At 40.3% G+C, this 18,464-nt stretch overlaps 1 protein-coding gene across 1 annotated transcript; it reads right to left on the bottom strand.

The window, feature by feature from the left end:
* Positions 1–4,881: 4,881 nt before the first annotated feature.
* Positions 4,882–18,373, bottom strand: actr10 (actin related protein 10). The gene is made up of 13 exons (XM_033649358.2): positions 18,173–18,373; positions 16,661–16,733; positions 16,487–16,569; positions 16,260–16,368; positions 15,397–15,504; positions 14,349–14,416; positions 14,085–14,164; positions 10,785–10,820; positions 9,030–9,109; positions 8,575–8,648; positions 8,134–8,215; positions 6,854–7,052; positions 4,882–6,304 (listed from the first exon to the last, which is right to left on the bottom strand). Exons 1-13 carry the CDS (start codon positions 18,247–18,249, stop codon positions 6,123–6,125), a joined length of 1,251 nt encoding a protein of 416 aa, XP_033505249.1. The 5' UTR covers positions 18,250–18,373; the 3' UTR covers positions 4,882–6,122.
* Between the last annotated feature and the right edge of the window lie 91 nt (positions 18,374–18,464).

Raw genomic sequence — 18,464 nt, 5'->3', positions numbered from 1 at the left:
TTGACAGCACGGAGATCGCGACTGTGCATGTTGTGGCTCCAGATGACACCACCAGCACAAGATGGCAACAGCCGTAAAATTCAGTGCCCCTGGTGCTGAGAAAAAATCCTAGAGGAAACACTGACATGTGATGTATATTGTGATAATTTGATTTTAGCTGGCTAACAACAGCTAACTTGCTAATGCATACGAATTTCTAGCTAGCTAACGTAGCAAAATATTGTCTTGAGGGGAAAATGTCAGCTCTTCAGCTCTTTATCCAGAGTCTGGATAAACTCTGGGGTGGTTTGCAAATACTTTATCGGCTATGAAGCAACCAACGCCAGATCTTTGCAGTGCAACAGCTGGGCAACCAACTAGCTAACTGTACCCTGAGCTAAACTTAGCCAGCTAAGCAGCATGGATCTGCAGTTGGTTGCTTCACAGCATCAGCCAATAAAGTGATTTGCAAACAGCAAGCTACTTAGTATCATGGGGCCAATGGTCCAAATTAAATGTAAGAACATTTTCCAGCATTCTTATCAACATGATGCTGGTTAATTAGTCTTGTGTATGTCACATTGTTTTGGATGATACTCACTTGGGCCTACGCGTGAGCAACAGCATGCTAACTGCAGTTCGCCTAAACTGCCTCGGAGGGTGGTGTCACTAATAATAAACATTTTTTGAAAATTACATATAAAACCTTTCAAGGTCCCATATTGTGAGAAGTCAGATTTCCATGTCTTTTTAAAAATAAAGCAGGTATAGGTGCTAGGCCTATATAAATACTGTGAAAGTATCAAAATGCTCAGTCTACAGAGAAATGGACACATGACGTCAGTTGACAGGATGAAAAGGTGGAAAAACAATGTGTTTTTTGAACATTAAAGCATGTAATCATGTTCTGGTAGAAACCCCAAAGACAAGTATGAACCTGAATATAAGCATAATATGGGACCTTTAACTATCATATGAGTAAAAGCTCTTATTTAGCTCTCCAAGTCCACATAGAGTTCAAAGTGGATCATTAGATGCATCTTTTTTGACTTTACATCATCTGATAACAGATGAAACTGAAACGTAGCCAGATTACAGCCTGGAAGTCACAACAGTTCACCTACAAATCACCAAAGTCACTTTAACTTGTTTCCAATAAAGATATAAATGGTTTAGGGAGGTTTTTAATAGACCTTAAGAGTTGCTGGTTTTTGTATCTGTCACTGAAACAGACAAGAGAGACGAACATATCATCTGCAGCTTGATCGCTGCAGTGCTCAGTTCTCCTCCGCTCAATGTTTATGCCTATTTTTATGACTGTGATCAGAATCCAAACTCTTATCTGATTTCCCACACTTTTTGCCAGTCTCAGGCTGCAGGTGCATTGTGGGTAATGCTACTGGTTCCCACGCCAACAGTGACTAGACAGAGTGATGAATGTGACCCAAAAGGCCAAACAGATGCAGCTCCATTCTGGGACTTTAACAGTGTGTTTGGGGGTTTTCTTAGATAAGTTTAGCCCAACAAGAAAACACACTACACTGCAGTTTTGTTTGTTTCACAAGAGAGAGAAATGTTGTCATTGTCCATTTCTGCAAGCCACAAGTGGTGGCATGTCATTATACAGTGTATATGCTAAACCTGAACATTTCGTTACCTTTCAACAATGCTGTGGTTAACATGTGGTTATGTTTAGACACAAAAAAACACTTGATTATGGTTTGGAAAAGATCATGTTTTGGCTTAAAATACCTGGTTTTGGTGGCGAAATCAAGTCAGAAATGGAGCTGATGTCTCTCTATATAACACCCAGTTTGGGCGCACAATTGCTGCTGGAATTGCTGCTAATGTCTCTCTTAAAAACACCTGGTTTTTGTGGTGAAATTACAGCTAGAAATGCAGCCGATATTTTCATAAAAACACCCAATGTGGTGGCACAATCGCAGCTGAAAAGCAGCTGATGTCTCACTAAAAACAGCTGATTTTGGTGGCATAATCAAGTCTGAAATAGAGTGGATCTCTCTAAAAAACACCCACTGTGGTGGCACAATCGCAGCTGGAAATGTCGCCGATGTCTCAATAAAAACACCTGGTTTTGGTGCCACATCTCGCTTAAAAACACCCAATGTGGTGGCACAATCACAGCTGGAAATGCCGCTGACGTCTCACTAAAAAACACCCAATTTGGTGGCACAATTGCAGCTTGAAATGCAGTCGATGTCTCGCAAAAAAACAGTTTGTTGGGAAAATTGCGGCTGCAAATGCAGCTGATGTCTCCCTAAAAAACACCCAGTTTGGTGGCCCAAACATAGGTAGAAATGCTATTGATGTCTCACTAAAAAACACTTTGTTTTGGTGGTAAAATCTCTGCTAGAAATGCAGTCAATATCTTGCTAAAAAACACTGTTTGGTGGCACAATCGCAGCTGGAAATGCCGCTGACGCATCACTAAAAAACACCCGATTTGGTGGCACAATTGCAGCTTGAAATGCAGCTGATGTCTCCCTAAAAAACACCCGGTTTGGTGGCCCTAACGTAGGTAGAAATGCTGTTGATGTCTCACTAAAAACACCTGGTTTTGATGGTAAAATCTCTGCTAGAAATGCAGTCAATATCTTGCTAAAAAACACCCAATGTGGTGGCACAATCGCAGCTAGAAATGCCACTGATGTCTAATTAAAAAACACCTGGTTTTGGTGGTTAAATTTGACAAAAGAAATGCAGCTTATGTCCCATTGAAAAACACTGAGTTTGGTGGCACAATCAGCATGAAATGCCACCAATGTCTCCATAAAATACACCTAGTTTTAGTAAAAAAATCTGTTGTTGTGGCACAGTCACAACCTGAATACTATTTATGTCTCTCCAGAAACACCCAGTTTTGGCGGCACAATCGCTGCCGGAAATGCCACAAATGTCTTGCTAAAGAAGAACCAGTTTTGTTTTGTTGTTGTTTGTTTCCCAACATCCACCCTGCCCTCCACCTCCAGATGAAAAACTCCATTCATATACATGTAACCTGAACTACATCACTTCTGAAACGTTGATATGATACTTATGAAACCTACAAATGTAGCATATCTGTAGTTTGCAGAGATGAACAATACCAATGTTTTCTCCTTGCGACTGGGCTGGGAAAAATCAAGTAAAGTTCATATACAGAAATTAACACTGCATTCTGTTGCTTCAAAAGTGAGACGTATGCATTTAATTGTCTTGACTGTATTTTCAGCCGGAGGGATGCAGGCATCCATTCCAGTGTTGCCTCCTACATGTCGTTAAGACATTCAGAAAAGGAAACGAGATTTCCTGAAAATACTGTGCAGATTTATAACTCAGAGATTCACATAGGAAAAAATAGAAACTGTGAATTTAGCATCACCCCTGGCAATACTGTGGGGGAAATGGTACAGTTCTAGTCTGATGTTTTCTTTTAAACTTACAGTTTATTTGAAGACTGTGAATCTGGAAAGATTCAGTCTTTATAGTTTAGTTTACTGAGGAATCTGTGGCGGCAAGCTGCGGTGCAACATCACAAGTTAATCTACTTGTTTTCTAGCTTTTAGAAGTAGGTCTGTGACAATCGAGCCATCCCCAATGACTGCCATGTTTGGTGTTCCTGAAGAAAAGAATCATGTCTCTGTGAAACCATCAAATGTAACTTCATTCACTTCCCTGATAGCTCGCAGGAGAATCCTTCTCATATGGCAACAGCAGACTCCACCTTCTCGTGTTCTCACTGCGGGGTTCAACTGTGAAGTTCTTACATCACTGGCAGCCATTTATTTCCTTCTTTAAGAATCTTTCCGGTCTTTCCCTCGACTAGCTGGTTGATACCACCAAGCCTAATAATCACTTAAATGGTGAACAGTGCTCAATATCTTGTGGATCATTTATTTCAGTTCTTATTTCTTATCTTTTATGATGTTCTTTCATACGTGTGTGTATTTGTTTTTATGTAAAGTGCATTGCAAATAAAATTTATTAGTATTATTATTATCAAGTGTACATCTGGACAGTGGGGTATATGAATACATGTATAGGCTCTGTATCTGAGAAAGCAAGCTGTACCCTGTTGCATTGTGGGGGACTGGTGGGGTGGCTCATGGGGGTATTTGTTAAGTGATGTTTGAGTTAATGGGTTCAGTGTGTGTAAACAAACAGTCTTCCTAATGCTTGTGTTCCTGTTACTGTGATGCTACCTCTGTATTACTTACTACTTATGAAGTAGGAATTGTGTTCATACTTTAGGATGGTGTCTATAACAAGGTGTCGACAGGTGTCACACACATACATTTCATCCTTTCACGACCTTTCCAAGATAATTTTGACACAAATTTAAGACAAATAATCTTTTTCTTATTCAAGCATCGCAGGCAAGTATTAAGATAAGTAGTGTTAATATGTGGTCCTGTGCAAAGGTAGGTTTGTTAATGTAGAATATGGTTTTCAGAGTGAGGTAGTTTAATCTACATTTTGCCAACCAGTAACTGAATGTATAAAGTAAAAAGACATTAGGATCAGTGGAGACTTAAAAGATTTGTAACCTAAATGTGGACTTTTACGTAGAAAAGCTTGACTCATTTTGACAAAAAATAAATGATGGATAAATTAAATTAGATAAAATGTTTGTGACATTGAAACCTCACAAATTCAAATTTAAGATTATTTAATGACTTTTACTGCCTTACATTTATACATATGATTTTCAGACATTTTAAGACTTTCAGGACCTGCAGACAACCTGGATAAGTTGTCTAAAATATCTGAGTTAAAACTGTTTTGTTTTTGTACATGCATTATTTTAGGAAAAAAGGACAGACAGTGACTTTTTCGGGTGGCACGACGTAGTTTCTCCCAGATTACCTCCACCTCCACACAAAATAAATGAGAACACCTGTGTGAGTGTACAGGGCCTTTATTAAGTTCAACAACCACTTTACACATCGAGATCCAAATAATAAATAAGTGAAACTTTCTTTTTTTGGGTGGACTTTTTCTGTGGTGAGCAAAAAAAAAAAAAAACCCAGTCAGATCTTCACACTTTATCATGAATCACCTTGGAATGAATGAACGTCTGCTTTCTCCAAAGTTCAGCAACTTTTTCTGCAGTTTTGCTGACAAACGAGGACTGAAGCTTAACTTGGTGAGGATTTGAATAATTTCTGCTGAATGTGACGTGTTTTTCAGTTTAACTGCCAAGAAAATCCAGAGTGAGTGTTTGAGGGTGCACATGCAGGTTCAGTCTTGCTTGATAGTTGGATTTCCATCTAAACGCAGCACAATTTTAACCAAATTTTCAAAGAGAAAAAAAAAGAAAATGCAAATTAATGTGTGAATATTGGGAGTTGATTCATCGAGATAAGCAGTAGGTGGCGTTAATTCTTCAGTCAGGTGCCACTGCAGAAGAGGAGGGTATAAGGAGATGATGTAATTACAAAAGTGCCAGATAAACCTCAATTGAAGGAAAACAATGAGTGTAAAATAATGGCGAGAACACTGGACAATGTTCTGACAATGTCTTGAACAACTGATATTACAGCCCTGTGCTCTTGGAGGAGTTCTAGTAACAGCCTTGTGAGCCAACATATGTGTGTTGCTCGCCATCCAGAGATAATGAAGAGAGCTTGCAGGGGCCTATGCATTGACAGTACGTCATGACGGTACCCCATCATTTATTAATGTATGTGTGTCTCTTGCACTTTGCAATTTTTTGAGTTCCTTTTTTTCCATTTTAAGCATTTCCACTCAGGATTTTTTTTGCGCAAATTAAAATTGTGCATAAGAAAAGTTGGATGGAAAGCCATCTAATTTGAGTTCAAATGAAACCAAAGCACAGCTGCATGTAGCTCAGGACCCATTTGAAACTCTAACACTGTAATCCTTGTGGAATATCAATTCAAACGCCCACTATCTGTTCTGTCTGGTGAGGTCAGGAACCAGCTCACCTGATCATCAAACAGTCCACAGTCGGTCCATACAAAAACGTAGTGTAACCACCAGACATTACAAACATCTAGAGCTGTTTGTGTAATAAACACATGAACAAGACTTGTGTTGAGATGTTACATTTAAGATATAGCAACTGTTCTATCACGTAGAGTTAAGGAGAGTACATTATTTGACTTATGTTACAGCACGATCTACTTCTCTGTGGAGAAGGCTCTCTTCATCAGCGGAGGAGGCGTCTTTCCTGCTTCGTAGAGAGACTCAGGAGGAGGGGTGCTCAAGCAGCACCAGTCTGGGATGCGGCCTGTCTGGTTGTAATAGTCTCGTGACACTGACCTGCTGCCCAGGATGTCCTGCAGCGCCCCGAAGATGGCACCTGTTGAGTGGAGGGCAATGTAAATACACCTGGTTTTGGTGACACATTCACGGCTGGAGGTGCCACAAAAGTCTCCCTAAAAAACACCCACTGTTAGTGGCATGTCTTGCTAAAAAAATCCCACCGGTATCTCGCTAAAAAATATGTCTCGCTTTTGGTGCCACGTCTCACTAAGAAAGGCTGTCGATGTCTCGCTAAAAAACACCCATTTTGGTGGCATGTCTCAGTAAGAAATGCTGCTGATGTTTCTTGATACCTTGTCTTGCTTAAAAACACCCAGTTTTGGTAGCATATCTTGCCAAGGAATGCAACCAAGCTACAAAGCACCTGGTTTTGGTGCCATGTTTCACTAAAAAACAAACAGAGACAGCTTTCTAAAATGCAGCCACAAACTCTATTTTTACAAAATCTTCTCATTTAAAAAACTCCAAAAATGCTGACATTATAGTTTCTGCACTATGCTGATGCTGGAGATTTCTTTTACTCTGTTCGGAAAGTCTTCAGTTCAGCAGGTAGTGATAAACATTTAAATATAATCTCATATCTGACCTCCGAGCCAGGCGGTGCAGTTGGGCTTGGCAGGTGGAGCGTGTATACGCAAGCTCTTGCTGGCCAGCACGCTGTACTTGGGTTTCTCCACCAGGAGCCGTACTTCTGCCAGCAGACGGTGCAGGAAACCCGGCAGCATGGCTGTGCCTCCGATCACCACCAGGTTCTCTGAGAGCACCTTACGTGTATCAATGGGGCACTAAAGGGAAACACACACACACATTTATTAAATTAGATCATTTACATATCTGTCATCTGCTCCATGTCCCCCTGATATGACAGCTCAGAGGAGTTTTACGATGAAAACATTTTGTATCAGTCGTGCAACAGGAGGAAGCAGCTCTACTTCTACAGGACAGCACCTTCTACTCTTCAGGTGCAGACTAAAGCGAGATGTGATGGATGGAAGCAGCTGAAATGAGCATGACTGCAGCGCCTTCTCTCTGGTGTGTAGAGCCCTACTGATGCATCAATATACCCTGAGTACAGCGCTGCACAGATCGAGTTTAAATGTTTTACTGTAGCAGTTTGAGTGTGAGGCGGAGTGATGTCTGCTGCTGCTGCACCCACTGAGATTAATTAGGCTGATTTGATCCCCACATGGAACAACAAAACTGCTCTCGGTGACACGGAATGGCCTCAGCCAAGTGTTGCCACAGCAACCACACTGAGTCGAACTGTACTCTCATCTCAACGACTGTGCAACACAAAGAACCAAAGTGGGCTCCTCCAGCCCAGATACTGATGGTTCACAGCAGCGGAAGTGAGCAGAAACTGGTCTCCTGTAGCCAGACGCATCTCCAAGACGCAGCGACGGTGCCCTTGCAAAATAACGTCACCTTGATTTTGGGTGAACTTTTGCATGTGGGGAGGTGAGCACTGTCATTAAAATGGCTAATCTGATTTTGAAAATGACACTCTGACTCACTGAATGTAGACTGTGGGTATAAGCCTGCCATTGGCCAGCTTTTTGACCAGCATTCGCCCTACCTCCCGCCATCTGTGTGTTACTGTTTTCAATAACTGTTTGGTACATTAGCTGTTTAATGCTAACAGTTAGCCCTGTGACTGTGTGTTCTCCCCTGGCACCATCACTGCATCAGTTAGCGCTTCTCAGGAAGTTGTTGATCTGTTAAGAGACCTTTCTCAAGCGCTAACATGGCGCCAAAAAAAAAGACCTTAAATTGTCCACAGTTTATTCACATTCAGACGGCATCAAGTAAGTGACTGCTCATAATCATACCTGCCAAGACACATGGAATAAAATAAATCTTCTCTACCTTGACGAGAGCATCAAGTATCAGAGAGGCAACACTCTTCTCCTCATTGTCCTGTTCAAACAGGATCTCCATCACAGAGTCCCTGTTTAGAAAAAGAAGAGAAAATATAATGAGCGACATCTTTGTGGCAGAAACTAAAGGACAGTGCATGAAAGAAGCAAGTTAAAAGACAAATGTACTGTCCCATATATGGACGGTACAGCAGAGAGAGAACCACAGATCATAAGAGGACATTAACACCATCTCATTTTACAGGAGGACCTTCTATCACGACAAAAATGAACACACCGAAAATAAAATATAAAACGTGGAAATATCTTAAGTTATAACACATTCTTTCAACATGTATTTTTTCTACAATAGACAAAGAGTAGAGTCTCTGGGTCTGCTAGCTCAGTTAAAGGCAACAGCAGATGTAAAAAGCATAATCCAGTGAACTACCTGATTGATCCTTTGACGTGCAGGATTTTCTCACCATCCAGAGGGTAAGCAACATCTGGAGGAGGGTCTGGACGCTACAAACACATTCACGACAAGGAGGAATTGTAAATAAATACACAACAAAGCCTTATTTAATGCAAACTTGTTCACAGACTGAGTATAACTTATGCCTACCATACACTTGAGGACTTTGAAAAGACTTTTAAAAGACTAAATGACACCCTCTGACACCTAAAGACAATGTGAGTTTTTAGTCACACAATTACACCAAACTCCCTTTAACAAATATGACATATTAAAAATTTCATGAGCACCTTACACGAAACATTTGAGATTACAGGAGCGCACCAGCTGATTTAAAACTCCTGAGCTTATTCCAACATTGAAAATTTGTCTGTGAGAGTGAAACTGCTTGAAAAGAAATTTGGTGTGAGGCTGGCAAACATTTCACTCACCTCAGCTGTACCATCCAGGTTAAATTTGGCTTCCTGGATCTTGAGGCCTCTCTGCAGGTCACTGACAAAACATGTTCTGACTGCAGAAGACAAAACCAAACCATTGAGCAGACGACCAAACTAAGAGACAGGTTCATTTAAAACTAAGGATTAACATTTTAACTAATGTCCTTAAAGAGGCAACAGATAGCATCTTTTCCTAAATATATCATAATGAAAATAATGTGGGTTGCACAGGGTAGTGGCCACAGTAAAATCAGACTATCAGTGTTTACATAGGTTACTTAGTGGCTGTGCAATCTTTGCAATAAGCTTCTGCCACTGGTGCTGAAATTTCGTGGAAAAAAATCTGCTTTATGGCAGGAAACGCATCATATATTGTGAAACTGGTCGGTCAGCCAATCAGGGACTGGAGCTGGTCCTTATGAGGAGTTGGGCATGAGATAGTTGAGTCACGAGCACAATGGCAGACCGACAAAGTTTGGAGACAAGTGAAAAATGGCCTAGCAAAAGAAAAGGAGCTCCTCTGTGTGAGGAGGCAAAGAAGAGCAAAAAGGAGAGTGATAAAAGAAGAGGAAAAACAAGAGTAAACCTCAGTCAGGCGTTCAAGAGATGGAGGGAACTCCGTGACCAAAGAGGCTTCAAAACCCATGTCCAGCTAGCTTTCTTTCTAATGGATCAGTAAGTAACACGGCTAAATGTTAGCTAGACCAGAGAGGACTGTACTGTACTGGCTGCTAGTTCATTCCTAGCTGGCCAGCATCGCAAATTGCCGCAACCAGGGAGCGGGTAGCGAGTGTTGGTCGGCTGACATCCTGGTTGCCATTCTACGGCAGCCCTCGAACAGTGATACCCCCCTCCCTTCCTTCTGTTCTCTTCTCACGGAGGCAGCTATCGATGGACATCGCCCAGCTAAGTTACGCCCAGCTAAGTGAACACTGGACTTTGTTTCCCATTCAATTTGAGCTCCAACCGGCCGCATGGTTTCCATACGGTAGCGTTTATTCTAGAATGGGGACTGTTTACATGTGCATATTGGTATAATTCCACTGTGTCTACTGTTGTTTGTACTGATACTGTGCATATTGGTATCATTTACTGTGAGCTGTTTGTACTGGTACGGCATTCTGCTATAATTATTTGCATTACTATTTGTTTTTTCTTCAGATAAATCTGATAATTGTTGCTCGGTCTCTTTACTCATTTATTTAGTAGAGTGTCCACACACCTTCTCATTCTACATATACATAGAGGTATACTGGTGGCTTTACAGCCCACATTTTATTCATTATCTCTGATCCCCACGCTCAATTTGGTCATTGTGACAGTGCAACGCAACACCACTGATGCTAGGTGGCGCCAAGCTAAAAAAACCGAATCCTATCTGTTGCCTCTTTAATGACTGTACGCAATATTATCAGCTGATAATGAATTAAAAGGTTATAAGATGGAGCATTAGTCCTCAATGAGAGCTTTAATGACATTACTGATGTGACTACTTTGCAGCACAGACCAAGTAAGTCACATATCTGCAGTGTTATGAAACAAACATCAGTTTTCAGCAGGATAATGTTGCAGTGGAGCGACGGTAATGAAGCAAACAGCCACAGTCTCTCTACAAGTTTGGATGTTTTGTGTTGTTTTCTTCTGGGAGTGCTGTCCTTGAAGAGAATAATTCATAACAATCCACCACCCTCTTGGGAGCAAAGCAAGAGATGCAAATATTAAACCAGAAAACAACTCCATCACACCTACCCTTGATATCCTCCACGATCTCCTCGGGGATGGTCCCTGGAAGAAAAAAAAAAAAAGATGAAAAGACATAGAAATGAAGTGAGACCTAATTTTCTTTGGTTTGCTGATTCACAGATCAGCCATTTCTCCCATTTCACATCCAAGTTAGATTTATGATGAAGCTGAATCAGCGTTAGGGGAATGTGTGCGCTGACACTGCAGCAAAGGACAAGTGTGAAATATGACTGCTTGGTATTAAACCATAGATTGTGTAAAATAGAGGATGTAGCCAACTTGACATCACTCATTGGTTTGTGGACTCCTGTTCTGAATCACTGACCTTTACAATCTTGTTTTTTTGGAGCCAGAAGTGAATATATTTGGATGATATACTGGAGCTCACCCCAACGCTCGCTGGTAGCTTGGTTAGCACGGTGCATTTACAGGCATGACAAATGTGACAATACTATTGCTAATGCTTTTAATTCAACCAAACGCTGAAACCAAATTGTTATAATTAACCTTCATGAACTGAAAACACACTGAAACAGCGACACCTACAGCTACACCTAGGCTCTGTAAATCTGGCATCAATAGGGGTGTAAATACTTGGTTTCATCATGATACGATATTTTATTGATTCTTTGGACAATATAATATTTGCTGACACTACAAAGTCTGCCACGATATTATTATGATACAATGCAATTCAGGGGCCTGAGATCGATGTCTACTGTGACTTAACTATGATGTCAGGTGGGTCAAAAGAGAAGGAGAGTATGGTGAAATAAGATGGTGGCGCAATTTCATTGTAACGACCTGATGAACAAAACATTGGTCAAGAACTAAGACAGTGTTGTAGAAGAAAACAATTGAAACAATTGTACCCTGATAAACACTGTCTAAAGTCGAAACATGTTGGTCCATCATCCTATGTGACTATAAGATAGTGCCTCAGATGCCTTTTTAGACTGCCAGCTCACAACATAGACCTCTACACTGAGTAAACGGGGACAGTCATTGCTTTTTATTCCTATAAAATAATGTTATGTTATTCATTTGAATTTCAAAGTCAGTTTCTAAGGTATTCCAGTGCTTGATTTGTTCCCATAAAATCCCTAAAATTAACGCACTTGAAGCATCTTGTGTGAACCCTGCTATAAACACAATAAATGTTTGTTTTTTTTTGTTTTGTACCAGGCTGTAAACATGTTTATTTCTGCTGCTAAGTTGGGCATTTTAATATAAGAGTCTATGAGGATTAATTCACTCATACACTGTTCACCCCAATCCATCCATGACACAAACTTTCTATGTAAACTCTACACAAATGTAGCCTGGTGAAACCATCCTGATCTCACAAGCTCATATTCGATTTGCGAATTGGGTCTGGCAACACCGGGCTAACACAAATGCCCTGGACTGTCAAAATGACATAAAAACTTTATGTTCACTTGACACAAAAACTCATCTCCTGTGAGCCTGACATCATTTCTTATGTTAAATCAACAGTTTTTGAGTTAATGTGACTAAAATGTATAAAGCTGATTTTGCCTTATTAGTTCAAGGCCAATAAACAACACTATCATTGTGCATTTAACATAAGGCTGTGCAATTAATCGTCTGGTGATCGTGATTACGATTTTGAGGTCAAAAGATTTCAAACTTAATGAAATCAAGGGTAAACGATTTTTGGTCACAGGCGCCTGGATGTGTTAATTTGTCTTCAATGGAAGCCGCACATGCGCAATACCGTCCCCTCCTCTCTCTATTCACTCCATGAGCCAGTCAAGTTGGATAACTACGAATAATGCGAGGGGCAGGTGATCACAGAAGATTTCAAAAACAGCGTGCGGAAAATGGCAGAGCGAGAGAGGTTGTCTGCGTGTGTGTGTGTGTGTGTGTGCACGTGTATGTGTGTGTGTGCGCACGCATCGGGGTTGAACTCCGCTGTGCGCGATACAGAGAGAGCAGAGGAGAATTGTTAACGCGCGACCATGTAGAGATAGAAATGACATGCCGTCGTGCAAACAATGTAAGTCACCACGTGCGCCGCATAATCGTGATTTCAATTTTGACCAAAATAATCATGATTATGATTTCTTCCATAATCGAGCAGCCCTAACTTAACATAGGCATTGTGGTGTGTTGGGGCTAAATGGGTGGAGTTTCCCAGCATGCCACGAGATGATGTATTTAAGGCCGTAAGCCGAAGACAACTGTTGAAATGTTTTCTAAATCACTCATATTACGATTTACGCAGTGATTAATGTTTATGTGTTTCACAATGGTCACAGTTCATGTTGTGGTAAAACACATTTTGCATCATGAGTTGCGTCGTATACACAGTCAGTGACCTCCCACCTGTGAGGATATTAGAGTGACTAACATAAAGTTGCATGAAGGTGAAATAAAGGGCATCTCATCTCTGCCTTATTCTTGCAAGCTCACCACAATATGTTTTTAGAGTTCAGTTTTATTTTTAAAAAAGGTTTTACAATGTGTTCTCAGTGAGTTTATGTTCATATGATGTAAGATTAAATGCTTCAACACCAACAACAAAAAGTTATGTCAAACTGATATAAACTTCCTGTCAGTCAAGGGTCATGTGACACATTTATTAAGTGTCTGGTGTTGTTAAAACTTTCATGTTGCTGTATTATACTGAACTAAAAGTTTTGAGTGCAAGCTGTTTCTCAAACAAAAAAAATGAAGTTGAGCAAGCGAATTGGGGTTTACAGTGTAGAGCCGGCCTCAAGTGGCCATCAGAGGAGCTGCAGTTTTTGGCACTGGAAGGTTGCCGCTTGTTTAACACAAACAAAAGTCCAACATAGTCTGTTGCAAAATGTTTTACAGTATTTTGTAACTACTCTCACACAGACAAATAACAAATCCTGTACTGTACCTGAACTTAAGATCTGGGCATCATATTTCTCTCTGTGATGCAGAGTTTAAGGGTTGATTACAGAGACATCAGCCTCTCTGTGCTAACTGCAGAAATGCAGGTGGTTCAGCAGTCCAGTCGAGTGAGTCAGCCTCCTGTCTGTCTTAATTATTGATGTATATATGTGTGGCTTCTCTCACTCTGCTGCAGCTGTACATCTCACAGCACAACACAATGATTCAGTTTCCTCCATCAGGAGACTCTAAACTCTAAAATAGCCTGTATGCATATGTATAATTCACACATGGAGAGGGGGATTGACTTAAATGTCACAAAGAAACAAGTTCTTCTCATGAATAGTAAATGATGCACACTGGGTCAAAGCTGTTACAGTTTGTTTAACCCATTTAAAAGACAAAGTGTTCTTCTGTAATTACCAATGACAGCTGGAACACTCTGCCCGGTGGTGGTGTCTGTGTCCACGGTGCACTGCTCCACAAGATGTCCATCTAATTCTCTGTAATTAACAAAGACACATGCAGTTATAGCAGGAAACAAGCACTTCTATTAAAAGCTCCCGTTTTACAGCCACAAGACATTTAATCAACACAGAGCAAAGTGTGAAACAGAAGTGTTCTTTTTACAGCCGAGTGTGCACAAACAAGTCACACACTCCTCTTGGATCTGTTAGAGCTACTTACTTATGAATGGCTTTCCCTCCCAAAGGTAAAGCCTCCCATGCTGGCAGGATAGGAGTGCACTCATAAACCTGAGTTCACAGTTAAGGTAGTTACACATAAGGTTTATACACAACACAATAAACCTCCTTTGCTTCCCATCTTTGTGCTAGTCTAGGCTAAACATGTCCTGGACCTAGGGATTGATATCTGTAAGATTTTAACGATACCGCTTATCGATCCGGTACTTTAACGGTACTCTTATCAGTTCTTCTGTGGTTTTTTAAGAGAATAAAATGAAACAAAATAAGAACATAATCAACATTGCTTTAATTTCTATGTATGTTAGTTCAGTATATAAATCAACATTCTGCTACAGCAAAGCTTTACAGCATGACTCAACCCAAAAAAAACCTTTAACAGGGAGAACAATGCCAGAAACCTCAGTAACCTGCATGAAACACTATTACAGACACACTCCTATCACATATCTGATGTGGATGAGGTAACGGGAGATGAACTGTGATGCAGTTTTGCTAGATGTTTCAAAAGGTTGCTCCTGTTTCTGCCCTTATATACAAAGGAGCTGTTGAACTTGTGGCAACAAGTAGTGTCAGCATCAACATCTTGTGAAGTATAACCATACTTATGAGTGTTTAGCTCTTTCCATCAATGTCACTGAGAGCAGGGCCTCTGTGTGTGTTCAACACAGAGTGGCAGAGCTAATCCCGCCACACTGAGCTCTCCTCCGGGTTAAATAGCAGAAATGCATCAGTGATGAATGTCTTAATCTTATTGCGAAGATAAAAACTAAATGAACCTAAATAAGCAAGAAATATATCTTCTGAATTTCTCCAATACCGATAGCAGAACCCTAAACGTCGGAGCTTATCAATACTGCGCTCTTAAACACCAGGTTTCCAGATCCATCCCTACCTGGACAACTTTCTCCATTGAGCTAACAAAGATTAAACACATATAAATCTTCTCATCTACTCTCCAGCAAGAAAGCAAATAAATCCATTTCCTAAACAATTGAAACATTACTTTAAGAGTCACAGTAAAAGGATACAGGCAGGACCAGTGTCTCTGTGTAGCCACAGTCCATCACCAGAGCAGAGTTGATGCCCAAAGTCATGATGGCCATGAGGTGACTTGGGGCAAACAGTATAGAGGGCACCTGGAAAAAAACATTCACGAATTACACTTCATACACTGTAGCTTACAATTACTATCAAGGTGGTCAGTGAAGTTGAAAAGAAGTGCGTTACTGCAGAACTTATTTGCTCTTGTCAAACTTAACATGGGTTTTCCTGCATAGAGAATAATGAGGTGGCCGCCACCGTCAAACTTTGTCCTGCCTCCAGCTCTCAGTTCTGTTCTGTTCTGTTATTTGTAACAACAATTGCGGCATTACATTGACATGGTGGCGCTGTATCGCACTGCCAAAACTGCCAAAGAGGAAGAGGAGATCCATTTGTTTTTACCGCATCAGAGGAGGCGCCAGTCCAGTGTGACATACTGTTTATGCTGGTAATGTCTTTGCCACCACAACAAAAACTAAAGACTACAACACTTACACCAATGAAACACAAGGAAATTAAGTGGTTTTTTTTAATTGATTTTTCCACAGTTCATCAGTGCAAATGTTCAAACAAACATCTGTAAAACATATTAAATTATCACAATACATGGGAAAATGATGGCCACATATACACCTGATGAAGTCATGGTACACATGCAGGGTGTGGACATGACCCAGGAAACACTGCTCAAGTCCCTATACTTTTCAATTTGAGGTGGAAATCACATTTTGGAGCACAAAAACAAGTATATTTAAGTAAGTAAATCTGTGACATGCATGTTCCACATCAACACTTGTTCTAAACATGTTTTAAAGCTCCAATAAACCACCGATCCGCTTGGTTTTCATACCTCAAACTGTTTGAAGAAAACCTTGGTGAGCGTCTCCCTGAAGTGAGACGGGCAGAGGATGGACTCGATGATGACCACTCTTCTGTCTCGAGGATTCACCAGCAGATGCCTGAATGGGACAAATGGGAGCATAAACTTTGATTTGATGAGGCTGGGCCTCTGTGTGTTTCATCTAAAAGCAGTTTATGTTCTGTATAAAAGATGTTTACCACACAGCAGAGTCTCACCTGAAGTACAGTAAATGGATAAACTCTTTGAGGATGACATAAAGCTCTTCTGTGTTGATGTTGTACTGAACCACTTTGGTGGCCTAAAAAGTGAGACATCACACACCGCATTAACAAACATCTTGCAATTTCCAAACAAATTACTGAACCTGGCAAGGCACAGCAGTGTCTCACCTGCTGCTGCCCCGGTTTCCGGATCTCGCTCGGAATTATGAACCTGGGCCCCGTTTCCCCTGCAAAGCCACATCTGCAAGAAGAGGAAACTGTGAGCAGAGAGCTAGAAGATGTGCAGAAAAGATTTTATTTCACGACTGCTCAGTAATATTACAAGCAAGATTTATAGGGGTGGGTGGGGGGGATTAATCAGCAAAGGGTCGGGATATTTTTCATGACAATATTGTACGGATACATGGATGCCAAGGAGCAATTCTTTATTATATAAATATAAAAAATGAAGTGAGATGAACAGACTGAAAACTTTATCTTATTAGATAGAACATATACTGACAATAATTTTCTTTGGTGACATATTTTTCAGTTGAAAAAGTTAATTAATTGCAATCTATCACAATAATGTTATATTGTTACACATGTTATCGTAACACTCAGCATATTGTAAAACCTATACAATTACAATAATATTGTATTGTAATTTAAGTATTGCTGTAATCCTACTGATTAATGCAATCAGCAACCATTTTTTCAGACTCTTACACACACTATGATATAAGCAAGATGGCAAAAATTGGCAAAATCCTTTTACTGAAGTTGCATAGAAATAAAATAACAGTGCTGCGTTGTGTCAAATGATGTGGGACAGAAACTGCAGACAAAGACATCATTATTAAAGCCAACAGTCCTCTTGATCTTCATGTGACTTGCCTCAGGCTAGTTTCTCATCTTATAATATCAGACATTCAGCTAAACATCAAGCAGGATGGCATACAGAATTGAACTGTAGCATTTATGGCAAATTTCAAGTCGTGTGCTGCTGCTGTAAACACCCTAAATGTAGAGAGGTGTGTGAGGTTTGGTGACAGCTTAAGTGACTTTTGGTAGCAGACTGCTATCAGATTAGCAGGTGCTTAAAACACACTATTTAGGTCACTGAAACTACAGTCAACATGGGGCGGTAATTTGATCTCACAGCAGACAAATGGCAAAACAGAGATGTTGTTCATTTGGACAGTTATATATCTAATATAATCCAATTAGCATCAATAAATGCTACTTAATACCTGTAACACAGTATGTCTAGCTGGATTCTTATCAAGTTTAGCTTTAGCATTAAATGGACTCTTTGTCCAAAATTTACCAAAGTACGAATATATAGGGTGGAAAAAAAACTTTCATTTATAAGTGTAGCTAGCTATGATGTCACTGGCGTTCAACAGCATTGCTTTTATTAACTTACTGGGTTTTATCTTAGCTTTAATTTGGCATTAGCTAAAACTAGCTTGACATGTTAGCATTAACTGGGTGGCTTACTAGCTAACACCGCTACGCAGCAGCATTTACTACCAATATATACAATTTTGAACCATGTATTTGTGAAAGTTTAACCCCTGTATTAGATTTAAAGTGCTAAAACACGGGCGGTTAGCTAAGAAACTAATCATAAATGCTAACATGTTATGCTAACCGGACCGGCATTGGTAGCAAGGCGTGCTAGCGGCTGACACTTACTTTGTGAATGCTGCTCCTAAGTCAATAACGATCGCAGTCTTCTCTCCTCCACTTCCCAACCCATCAAATAAGGGCATTTTATTAATGTAGTTAATAATATCAGTGCTCAATCGCAAAAGTGCATCGTATCAGGGGGATGGAGAAAAAAATCTGTTGTCTTCCGGTTGGGTTGGGTTGGGTCCTCAGAGCGCGATGACGTCACATAGAGTTGCCTGATCAAAATTGTGATGGAAAGTATTTGATCGATGGAAACTTTTATTCAACCAATACTTTTCAGATTATTTAATGAAAT

This window comes from Epinephelus lanceolatus, chromosome 13 (assembly GCF_041903045.1).
Source record: "Epinephelus lanceolatus isolate andai-2023 chromosome 13, ASM4190304v1, whole genome shotgun sequence".
NCBI lineage: Eukaryota > Metazoa > Chordata > Actinopteri > Perciformes > Serranidae > Epinephelus > Epinephelus lanceolatus.
This window is presented reverse-complemented; position numbering and strand designations above follow the sequence as displayed.

What these genes read in the sequence shown, in the direction of transcription:
- actr10 (XM_033649358.2), bottom strand. Translation starts at nt 18,249, where the DNA reads ATGCCCTTATTTGATGGGTTGGGAAGTGGAGGAGAGAAGACTGCGATC. An exon ending in GAGTGTTCCAGCTGTCATTG is followed by an intron (nt 10,821 to 14,084) that starts GTAATTACAGAA and finishes TTTTTCTTCCAG; the next exon opens with GGACCATCCCCGAGGAGATC. An exon ending in ACCTGGATGGTACAGCTGAG is followed by an intron (nt 8,649 to 9,029) that starts GTGAGTGAAATG and finishes ATGTGTTTGTAG; the next exon opens with CGTCCAGACCCTCCTCCAGA.